The 17,470-nt window shown below is 40.1% G+C and overlaps 4 protein-coding genes across 4 annotated transcripts; 2 read left to right on the top strand and 2 right to left on the bottom strand.

Annotated features, from left to right (window-relative positions):
• The first annotated feature begins 371 nt into the window (after positions 1-371).
• LOC137943247 (uncharacterized) lies at positions 372-5,698 on the top strand. The gene is made up of 5 exons (XM_068788946.1): positions 372-580; positions 3,748-3,837; positions 4,210-4,334; positions 4,474-4,653; positions 4,889-5,698. The coding sequence occupies exons 1-5, from the start codon at positions 553-555 to the stop codon at positions 5,261-5,263; spliced, it is 798 nt and encodes a 265-aa protein (XP_068645047.1). The 5' UTR covers positions 372-552; the 3' UTR covers positions 5,264-5,698.
• A 453-nt stretch (positions 5,699-6,151) lies between these two features.
• Positions 6,152-7,149, bottom strand: LOC137943256 (enoyl-CoA delta isomerase 2, peroxisomal-like). Its single transcript, XM_068788957.1, has one exon. It carries the CDS (start codon positions 7,092-7,094, stop codon positions 6,369-6,371), a length of 726 nt encoding a protein of 241 aa, XP_068645058.1. The 5' UTR covers positions 7,095-7,149; the 3' UTR covers positions 6,152-6,368.
• A 1,234-nt stretch (positions 7,150-8,383) lies between these two features.
• Positions 8,384-9,371, bottom strand: LOC137943220 (enoyl-CoA delta isomerase 2, peroxisomal-like). Its single transcript, XM_068788913.1, has one exon. It carries the CDS (start codon positions 9,319-9,321, stop codon positions 8,596-8,598), a length of 726 nt encoding a protein of 241 aa, XP_068645014.1. The 5' UTR covers positions 9,322-9,371; the 3' UTR covers positions 8,384-8,595.
• Positions 9,231-17,420, top strand: LOC137943229 (uncharacterized). The gene is made up of 2 exons (XM_068788924.1): positions 9,231-11,041; positions 16,918-17,420. The coding sequence occupies exons 1-2, from the start codon at positions 10,434-10,436 to the stop codon at positions 17,138-17,140; spliced, it is 831 nt and encodes a 276-aa protein (XP_068645025.1). The 5' UTR covers positions 9,231-10,433; the 3' UTR covers positions 17,141-17,420.
• Positions 17,421-17,470: the final 50 nt, after the last annotated feature.

Genomic DNA, 17,470 nt, shown 5'->3' with positions numbered 1-17,470 from the left:
GATTGTTATAGGGTTCCGAAAGCAGCTCGTCGCCTTAGATTGAAATTCCGAGTACCTTCGATGGCGGAAGAACAGTGAAGAGTGCAACACTCAACGAGAAAGAATGGTACTGAAAAACTCGCTCCCTCGTCACTAATAATTTTCAGAAATTCTGGAAAAGATATTTTTAAAAATCATAGAAGCTAGAGACAAGATATTTCTTGCCTGAATGTTACAAAATCAAGAGATGAGAAAGAAAAATCAACGCTTGCATGGCGATAACCAATTAACAGGCTGAAAACCGATTTATTGATTGCAATAGGATCTACGCCCACTTTTGGATCTCCTTCAAGAGTTGTACTTATCCAATTCAATTGCGATGGCGAGACAATCTAGACCAGCGTCACCAGCCGTGCATCCAACGGTTCTTACTTTTTACCCTAGAGTCGCTTGTTGGATGGTCCCACATAATTAACTCGTTTTGCTCGACTCTGGAGTGAATCACTTTTTTCTCGTCCCTTCCTCGGACTTGCTAAGACATCTTCTCTTTCGATCAAACGGGAACACCCGCAAATGGCCTCCAATGGCTCCAGCGACCCGGGTAGGTTTCATTTCGTTCACTAACCTTTGCCCTGTTTTTTCTCAGCTTCAGTTGGCCTTCGGCGGATCTTCTAGGGTTCTATTTTTCGTCCCTTTTTCACGTTCCAATTTTAAGTCGGGAGAAACCGTACGATTTGGCCTCGGAATCTTATTTTTTTTGTGAAGGCCGAAGTCTCTTATTTTCTTTTGTTGTTTCCGTGGCTGTGCCGAGGAACTGTTGATTTTTTTTATTTTTATTTTTCTGATATTGGCCAAACCTTCGTTCTAGTTGTGTCTTTTCTCTAAGTATTTCAGTACACAACTAAAGTTGCGATTTTTTCCTTATTTTCTAAATTATGTTAAATTTGGGAGTTAATACGGTGAAGGATTCCTTTTATACTGGCTTTATTTCCTGAATGTAGTTGTACTGGTAGCATTGCATTTTCTGTAACTTACATGGTTTCTTGTTGCAATTTTCGACTAAAACATTGCGAAAAAGTTTGAAACAAATTTATACAGTTCACGGAAGAGAGCAGAGAGAACTCAATGTTGAAAACTTCATCAGAAGAAATATGAAGCTCTTAAATGGTGATAATTAGTGATTTTCACGTGTAAATTTCGTAAGTGCAGTTGGTTTCGTTCATATATTTTGAAAATATGAATTGAGAAATGTTTCGTATAGATCAATGATGCGAAGGAAACAAATGGGTGCATTGTCTCCCGCAGAAGGAGCCTGTGAGATGTGAAGGTTGGAAAGTCTTTGGCCGTGAAAACATTGATGGTTCTGATTGCAGCCCTAGGATGCTTTTTGCTGAATACCTTCTTATTTTATGTTGGAGATAGTCCTATTACAGTTGGAACACATGACACCCATTGTCGATGGAGGGTCATCCCCTAGTAAATTAGATGATATCATTCATAATTCTTCCTTGATTATACTGGACTGCATCTCCAATTTCTTTTCATGCGCATTTTCCCTTTGGGTGCTTCTTGTGTTACTGCCTTGACTGTTGAGACAATTTTGCTGGCCGTCACTTGGTATTTGTGATTTTTTTATTGAGTTCCTTTTGAACTGGTTATGCGAATCAGATATCACTTATCAAAGGTTCTGGTAGTGAAGTTGAGTAATATGAAATTTTCTCTTAGATTTTCTATGATGATGCAAATTTTTTTCCCCATTCTTTTTAACATTTTGAACTGGTTTTCATTTGAGCTTATTGAGATTGGGTAGTTTGTCTATTTTCCATCAAGATTTAGAATTAGAATTCTACTTTAGTCCAAATTGAATTTAGCTAACCAAGTTTCTCAATCAAAGCTTCTCATATGTATCCCACTTCTATTAGAAGCTTCAACTGTCTAATCCTTGTATAGGTTTGCAGACATTAAGTTGTGGGTGGCATCACATCCCACTTTGACTTCATTTGCACATATTCTTTCTTCTTTGGCCTGCATGACTATTGAGTCTTCCAATATTGATATTTCCCTCTAGAAAACTCAGATTTAGAATTGGTGTAATAGGTAAGAAAATAGACTTATAGATATTTCTTTTGACATATAATTTTCCATATAAAGTCTCCTTTTTTATGACATAAAACACTTCGAAAATTGAAGTTTTTTGCTATCATTCAAATCTCTCTTGCAATCTGACCTTTGCTGCTACAAATATTGATTTATCTTTGTAGAAAACTCTGTTTGCCAAACTTCTTTTTGCGTTGGAAAATAGACTCAAAGATCTTTCAGTCAATATGTAATTTGTAATATGAAAAGTTCAGTATGGAGGTGCAAACGCCAACAAAACAATGGGTACTGGGACAAGAAAGAAAGAAAAAAAAAAAAAAACGAACCTAAACTACTAGAGATGATAGATCAGAAAAGGATCACATTATCTTTGTGGGTTGACCGACTCAATTTATAGAACCTGCTCTGATACCATGTTGAATTTATGGAAAAGTGAAAAATTTCATTGATTTGATGTAATTTGAGTATAATGAGCCTCTATTTATAATTGAGGAAACAAGTAGAATCCAATTATAATTAAACTACCTTTACCCTAGTTACACCAAAGTTAAATACTAAAAGATAAGTCTTAGAACAATTGAACTACTGGACATAAATAAAAGACTAATATAACTAAAACACCTTTAATTGAGACTCTTCTGTGAGACCTCCTCTTGTGAAACTCTTGTAAGATTCCATCATATTAAATTTGACTCTGTGAGATTTCAAAGTCATGTAAAACTCTTCTATATCTGCTCTTCAACAAGGCTCAACTATTAATTGGAATGTTTCTCTTAAACTAAGTAGCACTTGATCAAATTTTGATGACTGAGTCTCACTAACTTTTATGGACACTGTTGATACTAGCTTCAGAAATTAGTTAAGTAATCATCTTGATTGTTTTGCTGAATTTGGACTATAGGTAATGCTGTTGTAATGTTTTCTCTATGGTGCTTCTGCTTGCTTTTTGGGCACTAGTAACTTTACTTGAGTAGAATTCTTACTTGTTGCTACCCAGAGTGCATTGAGAGGGAAGCAAGGGAGGGGGAAGAAAATATTGAGAATTGAACTGAATGCTAGGTCATGCTGCCACAGTTCAAATAACCACACATATAATTTCCAAACAATAGACTGTGCAGTTTCCTTGATCATTTCATTTATGTTCTTCTTTGGTCCTTATTTGTATCAGCGAACCTGTTTACTGACAATTGAATTGCTATTAAGAAAAAATTGTCTCTTTGAAGTTTTCAAAGTTTATATTTCTATCAACTGATGCTGATGAGTGCTTCTGGGGTGAATGGTGAATATATTCAATGTTTGGACAAATAATTTTGAATTCAACGACCCCAATTGAACACCTTCCCTAGTTTTAACTTTTGTTAGGCAGTGACCTTAAGTACATGTCTAAGCATCACAGATGAAGCTATACCATACTTACTTGATACATACTCTTCAAAGTGCTTCCAGTCTTTTATTGTATGCTGGTGCTTAATCTAGCTTGTTTTCCTTCTATCGGTGGTGACCCATTTCTGGGAATACGATCAACACTCAACTTCTTTAGTTCATTTCAGCACATCTAAGAGAAATTGACATTGTGATTTTTGCTAATTGTATTGTAGTACTAGAAAAAAGTAGTATGGGTTAATACTTGAAATCTTAACTGCTAACCTTGCCTCCAATTACTCCATGCAGTTGATTGTAATAAAGAGGATGGGGTTTCAGCTCAAAGTGGCCAAGAGGTTAAATCGACCCTGAGTTCGCAAGGGGATCTAGAGGAAATTGGTATAAGTCTTATCCATGTACATGTTTATGACTCTTTTCTGTGCTTTCCCACCTGTCAGATAGTTTGCATAGCATCTTGCCATGAACTACCTGTTCTTGCCAATGTGTTCAACACTCTATTTGTACCTTCTCTATTGGTAGATATTCTTGCACTCTAGCATTTTTATTTGATGTTTGATATTTTTATTTGTATATATCACAGTATGCATTTTTTCTTTGCCATGCCAATTTTCTGTTAGTTTCATTCCACATTCTTTGGATCACCAGTTCCATAGTCTTTTCTGTACTACCTTTGTTGTCATGGTCTTCTGTCTGTTCCATATTAACCATTTTAGGGGATTTTTACAAAGCCTATCGGTTACATTGTTCCAGAAAGAAAAGCTCGGGTAAATGCTGCATGGGAGCAAATGAATGCTGGTGTTTCTTCAAAAAGGCCTAAATTTTCTTCAAATAAGTCCTGGTCTACAGGAAATAAAGCATCAGAGAAATCAACTCCTGTAAGTATGCCTTTCTTATCTCTTCATTCTTGTTGAGAATAAGTTTTCAAAACAAAAAAAAATCTCAAAAAGACTTTTTTGTTATTTGATTGGCTTGGTTAATGCTTTTCTTTTGCTGTGGGTTTACCTTTTCTAACAGAATTGGATGGTATCTCTTGGCCTGGCACCTAAAAAGTCATCTGTTGTACAAAATTTGCCGCAAAAGAGGCCAAATTCTCAGCAAAATGGGACCGATAAGGAGGTCAAGAGGCTTGCTGCTGCTGCTTTATCTGCAGTCAAAGATGCTGCTTCCCTTGCAGCTAGTAAAGGAAAAGTCGAGGTGAGCAACAACCTTTCATGTGTCTTTATGAAGTCTCTGGAGAAATTGTAGCAAATACGAATGTGGGTCTTGCCAGCTGACTGCTGCATCTTTTAACAAAATTTCTACAATTGGATGAATAGCTGAAAGGTTCTTTGGTAGATCTTCTCTATTTTGCAAAATATGAAAATTTACCCTCAAACAATTTTATATGTACCAGCAGTTTTATATCATTTTGTTTTTTTGTCTTTGATAGATTACAGAGGTTCGTGACTTTGCTGGTGAAGATATTGAAGTAAAGAAGTTTGTTGATGCAGACTCGAAGGAAGCTGCTGAAAAGGCAAAAGCTCCGACAGGTCCATCTACTGGCCTTGATGCAATTCTTGAGCAGATTAAGAAAAAGCAAAAGCTTAGTGTTCTTGACAAGACCAAGAAGGACTGGGGTGAATTCAAAGAGGAAACTAAAGGTCTAGGGGAGGAGCTAGATGCCTATAAAAAGAGTTCCAACCAGTACTTAGATAAGGTCTCTTTCTTACAGAGAACTGATCTTCGAGAATTTGAGCGAGAGAGAGATGCCCGTTTGGCTCAACAGGCAAAGAGAGGGAGACCAGACATGCGTGAAGATCCGTAACCCTGGGTGCTTCGCTGGAACTTAAGGTTCAGAGATGGCTGTTCACTCCAAAAGTGTCAACACCTGTTCTCAGTTTTCAGCAGTTGAAGGTTTTCGTGTCACTTGAACTAAGTTGCTGGTGGTGGCTTGTATTTGAATCATTTGGGGGGCAGGTTACTTCCAAAGGGGAAAGAGATTGCTTCTGCCCCCATGTCATCAACTGGATAGTTTTTAATCCCTGCAGGCCAACTTTGTGACCCTGTTATTTTGAAGCTGTTGGGGACAGCTATTCGTTACACCAGTTTCAGGAATTGAGAAAAGGCATTCTTCTTATGCTATCTTTTCCCTTTTTTTTAAAGAAACATTGAACAGACAACAAGTGTTCTGATGCTAAATTGTACACGGGATTTGTTAACTGGTGTGTGGAGTTGAAGAATCTTCACCCCTCGTAAATAAGTTTCGTCTCTTTCGAATTGTACCCTAAATAGCTAGACTCTTCAGCTCGATCGTAAGAGACGTTGATTTGGCTGGTTGTTGATGAAAAGGAATACATAATGATTAACGAATGCCCATGTGTGTTCCTCTCTGTAGCAATGCGTGTCTCTCTCAGCATCTAGAAAGCACAAGCAGTTCATGTGCTTGTCCTCACAGACGATTACAACTGGAAAGATGTTTAGCGCTCTTAACTTGTATCTTATCAAGGACATTTTGATTCTGAAGATAAAGTTACAGAACTCTGAATCTTTAATGTCGCAACTTTTGATTGATTCGGAGTCGAATAAGCCCGTCACGAGAAGGTCAATAAAATGGATACGGGATGAGGTATCCCAAATCCATCGAAGTTCAACTCTTGTAGGTGATTCTCCAAATAAAACAAGTCGAACATGAAGATCTTCCTCAACAGGTGGCAATTTAATACTTTTTTTAACACAATAGAAACACCGAAAGAGAGCTCCTGAGATCGAAAATAGTTTTTCCTTTTTTCTTTTTCTTTTTCTTTTTCTGTTGAACAGAGATCCATTGCGATTATTAACGGAGCTGCGGTTTCATCTTCTCCGGGATTGCGTCTGCGTATCAATTCTAACAATTAAATAGTAAATTGTACTCTGGCATTCGAACCTTCCCCTCAGAGGCGAGGCGCTCTCACCGGCTTCTCGCCCTTATCCGCCACCCCTAAAACCTCGGACACTTCCAGGAGCGACCCCTTTCGAATGCCCGCATAAATGTCACCGCCCCACTTCTTCTTGGCAAGCTCTTCCGCTAGGCGCATGGCAGCCGCAAGAGTCTCCCCGGCACTGTCGTGCGCCGCGTCAATAATCCCCATTTTAACTGCTTCAGTCGCCTTTACCTTGGCGGATCTCAGAACTATATCCCGGCGAGCCGCCGGGTTCGCGATTTTGGTTCTCATCATGGCGATGAACGAGTCCGGGTAGGGGATGCCGATGTCAAGCTCGCTCATGTAGAGAACCCCACTGTCGTTTCTCATAAACACGTAGTCGTGGCACAGCGCAAGTATGAAACCGGCAGCGGCGGCATGGCCGGTGACGACGGAGATCGTGGGCATCGGGAGGGAGAGGAACTCGGCCATGATCTGGCGCTCGAAGGAAGAAACCATGTGATGGAGTCGGTCAGTGAAGGCTGCGCCGCCTTCTTGAGCCCACTTGAGGTCGAAGCCATTAGAGTAGAATTTGCCCTCGGCGGCGGTGACAAGAACAGAACCGGGGGTAGCATCGGCTCGAAGTCGCTGGAGATGGGCTAGGATGGAGCCTATGAGAGTAGGGCCAAGACGATGTTCGTCTTCGCCGGTGAGAGTGAGGACGAAAACCTGGCCGTGTTTCTCTAGAGTGCACATCTTCGCCAAGGGTGAGTGAGGACGAAAACCTGCCCGTGTTTCTCTTGAGTGCACATCTTCGCCGAGGGTGAGCCGGTTTAATATATAAAGAGAATTGTAGAGATAAATGATAGAAATAAAGATAAAAATAATTGAATTAGAGTCAAATTGTAGAGTTTTGATCAGTTACAACCTCTGTGTAATTTTATAAATAGTTGATCAATAATAATCACGACAATATTATTATTCATTCTTAAATTCTACATAGTATCAGAGTTTCCGATCGATTAATCAGAACCAATCTACCGTCGCTAGAAATCTTTATCGGAAGCAGTCTTCGTAGCTACGACCCACTACCGGCAACTCCCTCGCTAGCGCTACACCATAACCTCTCTCAACCGACCTATTTTACCCCCTACCCCCGAAGCCATCATCGTTTGCCCCAACGGCCATAGTGTTGATCGCCCAGAGTTCTCCCCCCCCACCCCTGCCCTTGCCAAACCCCTCATCTCTCCTGACGTTGTTGCCACCTTTGTCGTCGTCGCGATTCTGTCTCACCACCGCCATCGCCGTTGACCCCCCCCTCCCCTTGCCAATTTACCAATTTCTCTCTTCTCTCGTCGGTGATTTACCATCGAAATCGGTCAACCCCGCTACCGCTCGCCACCCTAAGTTCAAGGGGGAAAATTATTTCCCCCCTTGACGCGGCATCCCACGCACGTATGTGCGCAACTTGCGAATTCTCACATGTGATATTTTTTTTATTTAATAATAAAAAAACTCAATGAATTCATCGTAGTCGGACGATGCAATTCCGTCCTCTCCAACTGTTGTCTTTTTACCAGACGATATAATTATGTCCATCTTAACCGCTGCCCTTCCTTCAAACAATGTGATTTCGTCTGCCCCAACCGCCTCTAGTGCAGCTACTCTTCCATCGGACGATGCAATTCTGTCCAATCGCCTCCAGTGCCGCTACTCTCCCACCAGACGATGAAATTCCGTCTACACTAGTGACCTCCGGTGCAATTGCTCTTCCACCAGACAATACGATTCCGTCTGCCCTATGCGCCTCCAGTGCCACTGCTCTTCCTCCGAATGATACGATTCCGTCTGCCTTACCCACCTCCAATGTCGTGACTCTTCTCAACCCTACCCACCTCTAGTGTCGTGACTCTACTCAACGCCACCAGTGTTGCTCTCTCTAAACCACTTTCAATAATATGTTTCCTCTTTTTTATATTTATTATTATAATCACCTATAATAATTCTATAAATAGTTTACACTTTATCAATAATAATTTCGCCTCTATTTTGAGTGGTTACAACCTTTAACATTATGCCGGTTAAACTGCCTCAACCACACTGGTTACAACCTTTAACATTATGCCGGTTAAACTGCCTCAACCACACTGCTACTCTATTTTGAGTAGTGACAACCTTTAACATTATGGCCGGTTAAAGTGCCTCAACCACTACTACTTCACTAGTATTAAAAAACACAATTTCAGTTTCGGAAGAATCAGAGGCGTGACATGATTCCAGGCTTCTCACCCTTCGTAACCAGCCCAAAATACTCAGACGTTTCCCTCAACGTCCCCTTCCGGATGCTCCCGTAAATATCGCCGTCCCATTTCTTTCCGACCAGCTCCTCCGCCAGGCGCATCGCAGCCTTAACAGTCTCCTCCGCGCTCTCGCACGCCGCCTCGATGATCCCCATCGCCGCCGCCTCCGTCGCCTTTATCTTCGCAGCGCGCAACACGACGTTACGCCGAGCCGCCGAATTTCCGATCTTGTCCCTCATCAACGCCATGAATGAATCGGGGAACGGGAGGCTGATGTCGAGCTCGCTCATGTAGAGAAATCCCCTGTCTTTCCTCATGAAGACGTAGTCGTGGCAGAGAGCCAGTACGAATCCGGCGGCCGCCGCGTGACCGGTGACGGCTGCGATGGTGGGGATAGGGAGTGAGAGAAGCTCGGCCATGATGTGGCGCTCAAAAGGATTCCCCATCCGTTGATCGAGTTCCCTATCGGTAAGGCCGGATGCCCGGGCCCAGTCTAGATCGAAGCCGTTGGAGAAGAATTTACCCTCCGCGGTGGTAACCAGAACAGAACCCGGGGTAGAGGAGGCGCGAACATGCTGAAGAGCGGCGCTGATCTTGTCAATCCGCGAGGGTCCGAGACGGTGCTCATCGTCGCCGGTGAGAGTCAGGACGAATACCCGTCCGCGCTTCTCCAACGTGCACATGGCTCCTTAGAAATCCGCCGTTCTGCAATCCGGTTTTCGTTTTGACTGCATTAATTATCTGCTCACCAGCCGCCACCCTTGACCAAGCGCTTAATTTATAAAATTAATATAAAAATAAGAAAAAAATTGATTTAAATTAAAAATTAATAGACTTAAATTAGATGAACTCAGGTTAAATTTTCTTATACGTTACGAACTTACGAGGCCAAGTATTATCTGATAAACTAACTTTTTTCGGTGTTTGGCGTGGTTTGTATATCTGATTGATCTGTCATTAGGCTTTTAGTCCACGCGGAGGTTCCATTATCGTTTTCCAAAGTTAATTCGACGGCAGCCAGAACTTGGAATCGGACCAGGAAGTCTGAGCCCTCCTCCTTTAGACTACTTCTAGAAGACTAGAACCTCGTAAATGGCAACGCCGGCACGCATCTTTTCAGTCACAAGCCCCACCTCCCCCTCAAAAGTGTATTTCTTGGTGGCGGGGGAGGTTCCGTCTGCGTTCCAAACTTCGGCGCCAGCGTCGTCCTGAAAGCCGACAGCAGAATTCTCCACTATTCACTCTCAGTTGTTCCTTTCCTTTCCATTGTTTTCTATCATTTCTGTCTTGATGCCTCTCTTTTAGCGTATGCAGACAAGCCCCGGGCTCCCGGTCTACATCTTTGCTCGCGCTCCTAATGTCGTCGTGAAGTATTTCGTCTCTCTCTTCTTTTTTTTTTTTTTTTTTAAAAGAAGAATTTGAGTTACTACGGCTTGGATTGGATGGATAAAGGTGGAAGAAGTCGTTTGGGCATTCGGACAAGTTAAGCTTCTTCAAAATGTTACTATGGGTGAATGTCGTGGAGCGAATTTCCAGTGTTTGATTTTCTGATGGAGGGCAGGAGGGGGAATGCATTAATGAGGCGTCGGTTTGAGTTTTGAATGGTTAAATGTCTTCCGCCTTGATCTGGTCAATCCTGTTATGATTTAGCGATTCGAGTTCCAGGCTTTTGGTGGTGGGGATTTGACTTTCCACATTTGCTTCTCCTTTCGATTTTTAAAGAGTAAATTTGAGAATATTTGTAGCTGGGGAAGGTAAGGGCGAGATACTTATTTCTGTCTGTAGTTTCTATTGTATGAGTTGGAATTTTATTTGGAAAACGAGGGAAAGGACGGTGCATATTTTCAGTTTAGAAGATATAGAAATGCTCAGAGTTCTAGGAATGGATAATGAAATAAAGACAGAAAACACGGGAAACTTATCGAGTACGGTTTCTCTCGTAACCGTGATTGATGTAAAATCTACAGAGATTGAAGGAAATGACATTCACAAAGACAGGGTTTCGGAAGAAGTTGGAGAAAACTCATTAGTTAATGTTGCATCAGACACTGTAATTGATGTACGATCTGAGGAAACAACGTACTCTAATGGCGAGAGTCAAGATTCAGTTTCAAAAGGTAGACCCCATGTGTCGGACAAGAGTAAGTTGTCCTGTAGTGAGCTCAAAGTTAATGGCGTTGAACCCATCCCAGATGCTTGTGTTGCTGTTGATGTGAGAAAGACTTGTGGAAGCGGGAATACGGGAAACTGGGAGAATGAGAAGGTTTGCAGGATCTGTCACTTGAGTTCTGATAACCGGCTGGACAGTTCAGACTTGATCCAGCTTGGTTGTGGTTGTAAGGACGATCTTGGTATAGTGCATATACATTGCGCTGAAGCCTGGTTTAAGTTAAAAGGCAACAGGTAAAATTCCATCTACTTCAAAAGCAATATTCGTATGGTACAAACTCATATGAAATTACATAGTTCGTTTTTGCTTGAGGAGAATTTGTTTCAACATGGTTTATATTGAGTTCCTGTTTCAAATTTGTTTTAAGTTTCTGTTTGATGAATGATGTATATGCTATCCTGATTCTAGAATTGTACATAAGCAGGTATAACCGTATTTTATTTATTCTATTGAAATCTTTACTCATTTCATAAATTAAGGATGAGTAATTTTCTTCAATAAATTCTTCACTTGAGCACTTACTGTTGTGACATTATTCGATTTGTTGACAAACGGAGGTTTGGATCTCTTCATTAATGTTAGAAGGAAAAATACCTATGCAGGTTCTTTTGCAATCCGCGCCATTATTTCCTATTTCTCTCCGAGTGTCTGGATGTGTTTGCTTTGATCATGTATTTGGATCTTTTAGGGATAAGTTGTCTCCTCGAGCTGTTAAATGTGTATATTTGGGGTATTCTTGCACACTGAAAGGGTACAAATGTTTATGTCTGTCCACTAGATAAACATTTGTAATTGTTGACATTACTTTCTTTGAGGATGTGTTGTTCTTTTCTTCTGTGTCTTTACCTTTTGATCATGTTGCCTCACTGAAATTGGCACCAGTTATCCTTGTACCAGTGATGAGTCTGTTGGACCCTCACAAACTGTCATTGTCGAGAAACCATTAAAGGTATATAAACGCCAAAAAAAAAAAATTACCACCGACTCTCTCACTGGACCATGACTCTAACTCGTCTCAAGATCCTAGAAGTAATGATCTACATCTTCCTATTGCACTCAGGAAGGGTGTCATGAAAGGTAAAGGTACGTGGTATTCGTTATCTCAGTGTGTGTCTTTTTGTTCCTCATTTGACTCCTATAAAATTTTGGCTTTGTCCATTTCTACTTGCATTATCCATTCTTCAGTGTAGGAGGCTCTCTCGTCTACTTATTGGAAGCAAATTGTGGATATTGAAATGGATGCTTTGATAGATCAGGGCACTTGGCAACTGTGTGATCTACCATCAGGAACCAAATTTGTTGGTTGCCGTTGGGTTTGTACTATCAAATATAATGTATATGGTTATATTGAGTGGTATAAAGTTCGGTTGGTTTCGAAGGGGTATACTTAAACATTTGGTATTGATGTGTTTGAAACATTTTTCGCTTGTTGTTCGTTTATCGTCGTTTTGCATTTTGATGTCAGTTGTAGTGAATCAGGAGTGGTCCTTACTTCAATTGGATATTAAAAACACTTTCTTATATGGTGATCTCGAAGAAGAGGTATATATGGAGCAACCTTCAGGATATGTTGCTCATGGGGAGATACATAAAGTATGCAAACTTAAGAAGATGATTTATGGGCTGAAGCAGAGTCCATGTACTTGGTTTGAAAAAATTTAGTCAGGTTGTGGTTGTGGTATCTATGGGGTTCTCGAGGTGTCATTGTAATCACTCTTTGTTTGTGATGAAGAGATTCTCTGGAATTGTGGTGCTTTTGGTTTATGTAGATGACATTATATTATCTAGGAGTGATATTTCTAGTGAAGAGGAGTTTTGTTTGTGTGCACATTTTCAAACTAAATACTTGGGACTGTTGAAATATTTTCTACACATTAAAGTGGTGAAAAGAAAAGAAGGCATTGTGATGACACAATGTAAGTATATCACTGATATGCTTCAAGAGTATGGTTTGTTTGGAGCCAAGCTAGCTGATATCCCAATGGAAGTGGGACATGATCTCTATGATGAACAGAGTGATGAATTAATGACAAAACACATTATTGGAGGTTAGTGGAAAGAATTTATGCAACAGTTACTAGACCAAATATTTTTTTGTAGTAAGTGTAGTGAGCCAGTTTATGGAATGTCCTCAAAAAATACACTTAGAAGCTACACAGAGAATTTTAAGGTATTTGAAAGGAGCATCAAGAAAAAGGTTTTTTCTTTAGACCTAACAATCATATGAAGATAAGAGGTTTTCTCTGATGCAGATAATGCAGGGTCCAAACTGTACAGAAAGTCAACCTTTGGATATTGTGTCTTCCTTGGAGGAAATTTGGTTTGTTGGAAAAGTAAAAAGCAAAACGTTATAGTCCGGTCTAATGCAAAAGCTGAATACAGGGTGATGGTTCACACAGTAAGCGAGTTGATGTGGGTTAGGTTAGTCTCATGAGAGTTGATTTTCAACTAGGATGAGTTGATGAGCATGTTTTGTGATAATTAGGTTGTAATCTTTATTGCAAATAACCCGGTTTTCTACGAGAGGACTAAACATATAGAAGTAGATTTTCACTTCATTCGAGATGCGGTGATGAAAAAGGAGGTAATAACTTCGTTTGTTCGGTCTGGAGATCAATTGGGAGATGTCTCCACCAAGGCCTTTGGCAAGCGAGAATTTATATTATTCTGCAACAAGTTGGGACTCCTGGATATATAAGCTTTAGTTTGAGGGGGAGGGTTAGAAAATAATCAAGGGGTATTTTGGCTATTTTACCACTTTAGTGGTTAAATTTCTTTATGTAATCTTATTCTGCGTGTTAAATTATAATAGTAGTTAAATTTTCATATACATAGGATGTGTTGTTAGGGAGATATAAGGAGATTAAGGTTTATTAAATGTATAGGGGCATTTTTGTAATTTTTAACTCAAAACACTTATTTAAGAAATATGAGCGTTCATGCAAAGTTCCCAACAAAGCCTTTTCAAGCTCTTCAAAAAATTCGTCTTCTTCTTTCTCCTTTTCTCTCAATTTTCACCTCTTCTTTCACCCAAATCTTGATTTTTACAGTTTCATTATGGTGTTCTGATATCCAGTTTTGATGTCCCTTTATCATGACAAAAATTGGCTCTGATTCCCTGCACACCTCACTGTCTTAACTATGTGCCCTCCTTTGCCCTTGTGGGTTTTGTGTCTTTGCAGATGAATTTTGGAAATTATTTACACTGTTTATCTTTTCTAAGTTCGTTTTGTCTATGCTTCTATTGGTTTATATTGCTTTTTTTCTTAAAATATGATGTATATGAAATTTTAAAGAAGAAAACCTTATTGAAAATGCTATGTTTTTGTTTGAAGTAGAAAAAATGTGATCATGTGCAGGTCATCCACCATATTTCTATCACCTGTCAGTTGTCACTTAATTACTTGCTTCAACATGAAATAGCTATATCATATTTTAATTTTTAAAATTCACGTTATCTTAATTTATAATTATTAATTTTTTTTTTCAAATCACAGCAAACATTCTAATGCATGTGGAATAGAAAAGATACATTATTATTTTGTTCTGTTGATGCATGTGGCTGTTTTGGGCATGGAATGACAAAGATACGAACAGTAAAGACAATGAGCACACTTATCATGAATCAACAAGCCAGTATTTGTTGTACTTGTGATGGATGAAAAAAATGCCCATTTGGAAGAAACCAGAGTATGTTGTTTGCTACAGACATCAAGTTGATGAATATAGACATGAAATTAGTAGGAACATAGAAATTTGGAGGCAGGCCTTAAAATCAAAAGGTATTGAAGTAGAGTTGTAGCTTTACTGGTCGAATCCTAGAGAATGGGGTGTCTGATGCAAGTTGAGGTAGAAAGTGTACTGAAAGACAATACCTAGGTTAATCTATACACAATGAAGGAGAAATAAAGAGGATAGCACTCATAGCATAAAGGTAGGGGGATTAAGGTGGAGAGTGGATCCAGTGCTAGAAGGGTGAAGGTAAAAGCTTATGAGATCGCTGTTAAAGCAGTCATACTTGGAATGCTGAGCAATGAATATAGACATCATCTACAGAAGATTAGCATTGAATTGAGAAGATTGAGATGACATTTATTGCAAATATCCTATATAAGAAATAAAAAATAAAAAATGTTTGAATTATTAGAACATGTAGCAGTAGACTAGATGACAACATAAACGAGTCATTGTTGAGATGGTTAATGGACATTTGAGTGAATGGTGAATACTGCACTAGTGAAAAAGTCTTTGCAGTGGCAGTTGGAAGACTTTCAAAGGCTGATGATGCCAAAAAATTGACATAAATGGGAATGGTGAGAACAAATTTGAATCATGAAGTCATGCCAGTTGAGTTAGGAATTAATGGAGAGTCATTCACCTTTCAATAAAAAACCATGGAGCTAGGAAATGAATTAAAACTATGGAAGTGAATTCATGGAGCTGATCCCAGCAGAGTCTGGGTGGATCTTTGATAAAATGAATGTTGAAAGACAAATATGGGTAGTCTCCATCTATACAGAAGTTCTAGAGGAACATCCCAATGGCCATTAGAATGGCCCTTCTGATGTGGCAGTGATGCCATATTAGACTTTCTAAAAGAGCATCTCAATGGCCCCTCTGATGTGGCAATGATGCCATATTAGACTTTGCCATATCATCGTCACTTCCCCTCTCTGATCCTCCCTGATTCTTCTCCCTCCCATGGAGCCCACTTCCCAGCTTAGATGATAAACAGCACCATCTGCATCCTACTACGAAATGTCAAGTGAATCACACTATGGATGCAAGTAGCCAATGACAAAGCTAGTGTCAACTGACGATCGAAATCCCTTGTACACTCTCAAGTAGTACTGAGTCTGAAATGCCCAAATCCCGTACCATCTTGACAGGGTTTCATGCAGGTTACTTCAGAATAAGCTTCTCTCTCTGCAGATAAGCTTTGCTATGGAAGACTCTGAACCAGCCAACACAGGACAACCATGCCCTCTACCTTATCTTCAGAATTCTACCAATCCCCCTTTGTTCCCCTCTGGTCCATTGTGCTCACCTGTCTTGCCTCCCTCTCTTCTCTACCTTCTCAAATGCTTTCTCTATTTCCATGCAATTTAACCAATCAGATGAAAATGAGCCTCTCTTCATCTCGGACAATATCATACTGCTGCAAATGTTATTTGGAACTAGGATCACGGACATTCCCATTTCTTATCTGCCCACTTCAAGAGTGTGGATCTCTACATATAAGAATTGAAAATGATAGCAAAGTTTTGCTGGTTAACTCTGCCAGTTTGTCACCTCTACTCACTGATTCCTATACAGATGACCCTAATTACTACTTTGCTGTTAAATTCTACCAATTTGTCACCTTTGCTTGCTGATTCCTTTATAAATGACCGTAATTGCAACTCTGCCTCTGTGCTTTTGAGCTTCCTGCTCTCACCTCCTTTCCTACCTGTCCACCTCTTCTTTCACGGAATCACTGAATAGCTGCACTCGGCTTTTCTTCTCCTCTTTCTTCTCAAGGTTTATGGGTTGTTGGAGAAAGGAGCACCTCCTTAGACGTGAGTAGAACCATCTTGGTCATCAGTGCAGGCCTGTCCAGTGTCTACTTTGCCGCTCTGCTCTTACTAAGTGGGGTCCCTTCCCTCCTGGAGAAGGCCAACTGTGTCGGCTCGCTGTTAAATTCTACAACTGTTCTTGTTGAGCAAACACAAGAGAAAGGGACGTCTGGCATTGATGCAAAGGACCCTCTTCCATTCCTATTGGAAGCTCACACCAGCTAGAGAAGCAGAGAGTCCTTCCTGTTGTACTTTTTGCAAAACACTCGTCTAGAGAATAAACAGTTATCCTTCATTGTCTTGAGTCTCTTACACTGAGATATTAGTACTTTTCTTATCTGAGGTGGTTGAATCTACAGCGGATGTTGCTATTGCGGTTGTCATTGTGGTGTCTGTCTAGCATGGTTGCCATCTACGTGATCAAGTAATTTATGAAGCCTGTTGGTGGAGGGGAGCTCCCATGGCAGTTTATTTGAAATATGTTTGAGACTGAAATTCGGCTTAAATTTGATTGATATGAAGCGTTTTCTTTTTCTATATTGATTATAATGCAGACTCTGTGAAATCTGTGGTGGTGATGCGACAAATATAACTGGCTTGGGAGATCAAAGGTTCATGGAGGAGTGGAACGAGAGAAGGATAGTGGGCGGAGAGATCCGCAGTGGCTCCAATGAGAGGGGCAGGTGCTGGCGTGGACAGCCATTTTGCAACTTCTTAATGGCCTGTCTGGTCATAGCCTTCATACTTCCATGGTTTTTTCGTGTAAATATGTTTTGAGGGTTGCAAAATCCAATATGAATGTTTCTTGACTTCACATTCATTTGTGTCATGCTGTTTCAAGATACATTGACAATTTGATTACCAGCGTGACCCAGCATTTGGACCAAAGAGTTGAAGAGCTGACACTCTTACAAGTCATGTGTGTATATAATAGAAAAAGGCTAGTCTTGTTCTTTTTCTTGTAAAGCCAACTCTATGGCCCTAATTTGTGCTCTAAATGGAATGAAGTTCAAGAAACTGTGTAAATTAGAGTTAAAAGTAACAATTTTAAGTTGAGAAGTTGTATGTGATTGATTATAAATATTGTGGTTTTGACTTGTCGTGGCT

The sequence above is a fragment of the Aristolochia californica genome, unplaced genomic scaffold (assembly GCF_029961685.1).
Source record: "Aristolochia californica isolate CCGP_79_NKW_82.1479 unplaced genomic scaffold, dmAriCali1.0.hap1 SCAF_1, whole genome shotgun sequence".
NCBI classification, from domain to species: Eukaryota; Viridiplantae; Streptophyta; class Magnoliopsida; order Piperales; family Aristolochiaceae; genus Aristolochia; species Aristolochia californica.
Note: the sequence above shows the minus strand (reverse complement) of the source record. Positions and strands in the feature narration are given on the sequence as shown.

What these genes read in the sequence shown, in the direction of transcription:
- LOC137943247 (XM_068788946.1), top strand. Translation starts at nt 553, where the DNA reads ATGGCCTCCAATGGCTCCAGCGACCCGG. An exon ending in AGGGGATCTAGAGGAAATTG is followed by an intron (nt 3,838 to 4,209) that starts GTATAAGTCTTA and finishes ACATTGTTCCAG; the next exon opens with AAAGAAAAGCTCGGGTAAAT. An exon ending in CATCAGAGAAATCAACTCCT is followed by an intron (nt 4,335 to 4,473) that starts GTAAGTATGCCT and finishes CTTTTCTAACAG; the next exon opens with AATTGGATGGTATCTCTTGG.
- LOC137943256 (XM_068788957.1), bottom strand. Translation starts at nt 7,094, where the DNA reads ATGTGCACTCTAGAGAAACACGGCCAGGTTTTCGTCCTCACTCTCACC.
- LOC137943220 (XM_068788913.1), bottom strand. Translation starts at nt 9,321, where the DNA reads ATGTGCACGTTGGAGAAGCGCGGACGGGTATTCGTCCTGACTCTCACC.
- LOC137943229 (XM_068788924.1), top strand. Translation starts at nt 10,434, where the DNA reads ATGAGTTGGAATTTTATTTGGAAAACGAGGGAAAGGACGGTGCATATT. An exon ending in TTTAAGTTAAAAGGCAACAG is followed by an intron (nt 11,042 to 16,917) that starts GTAAAATTCCAT and finishes ATTATAATGCAG; the next exon opens with ACTCTGTGAAATCTGTGGTG.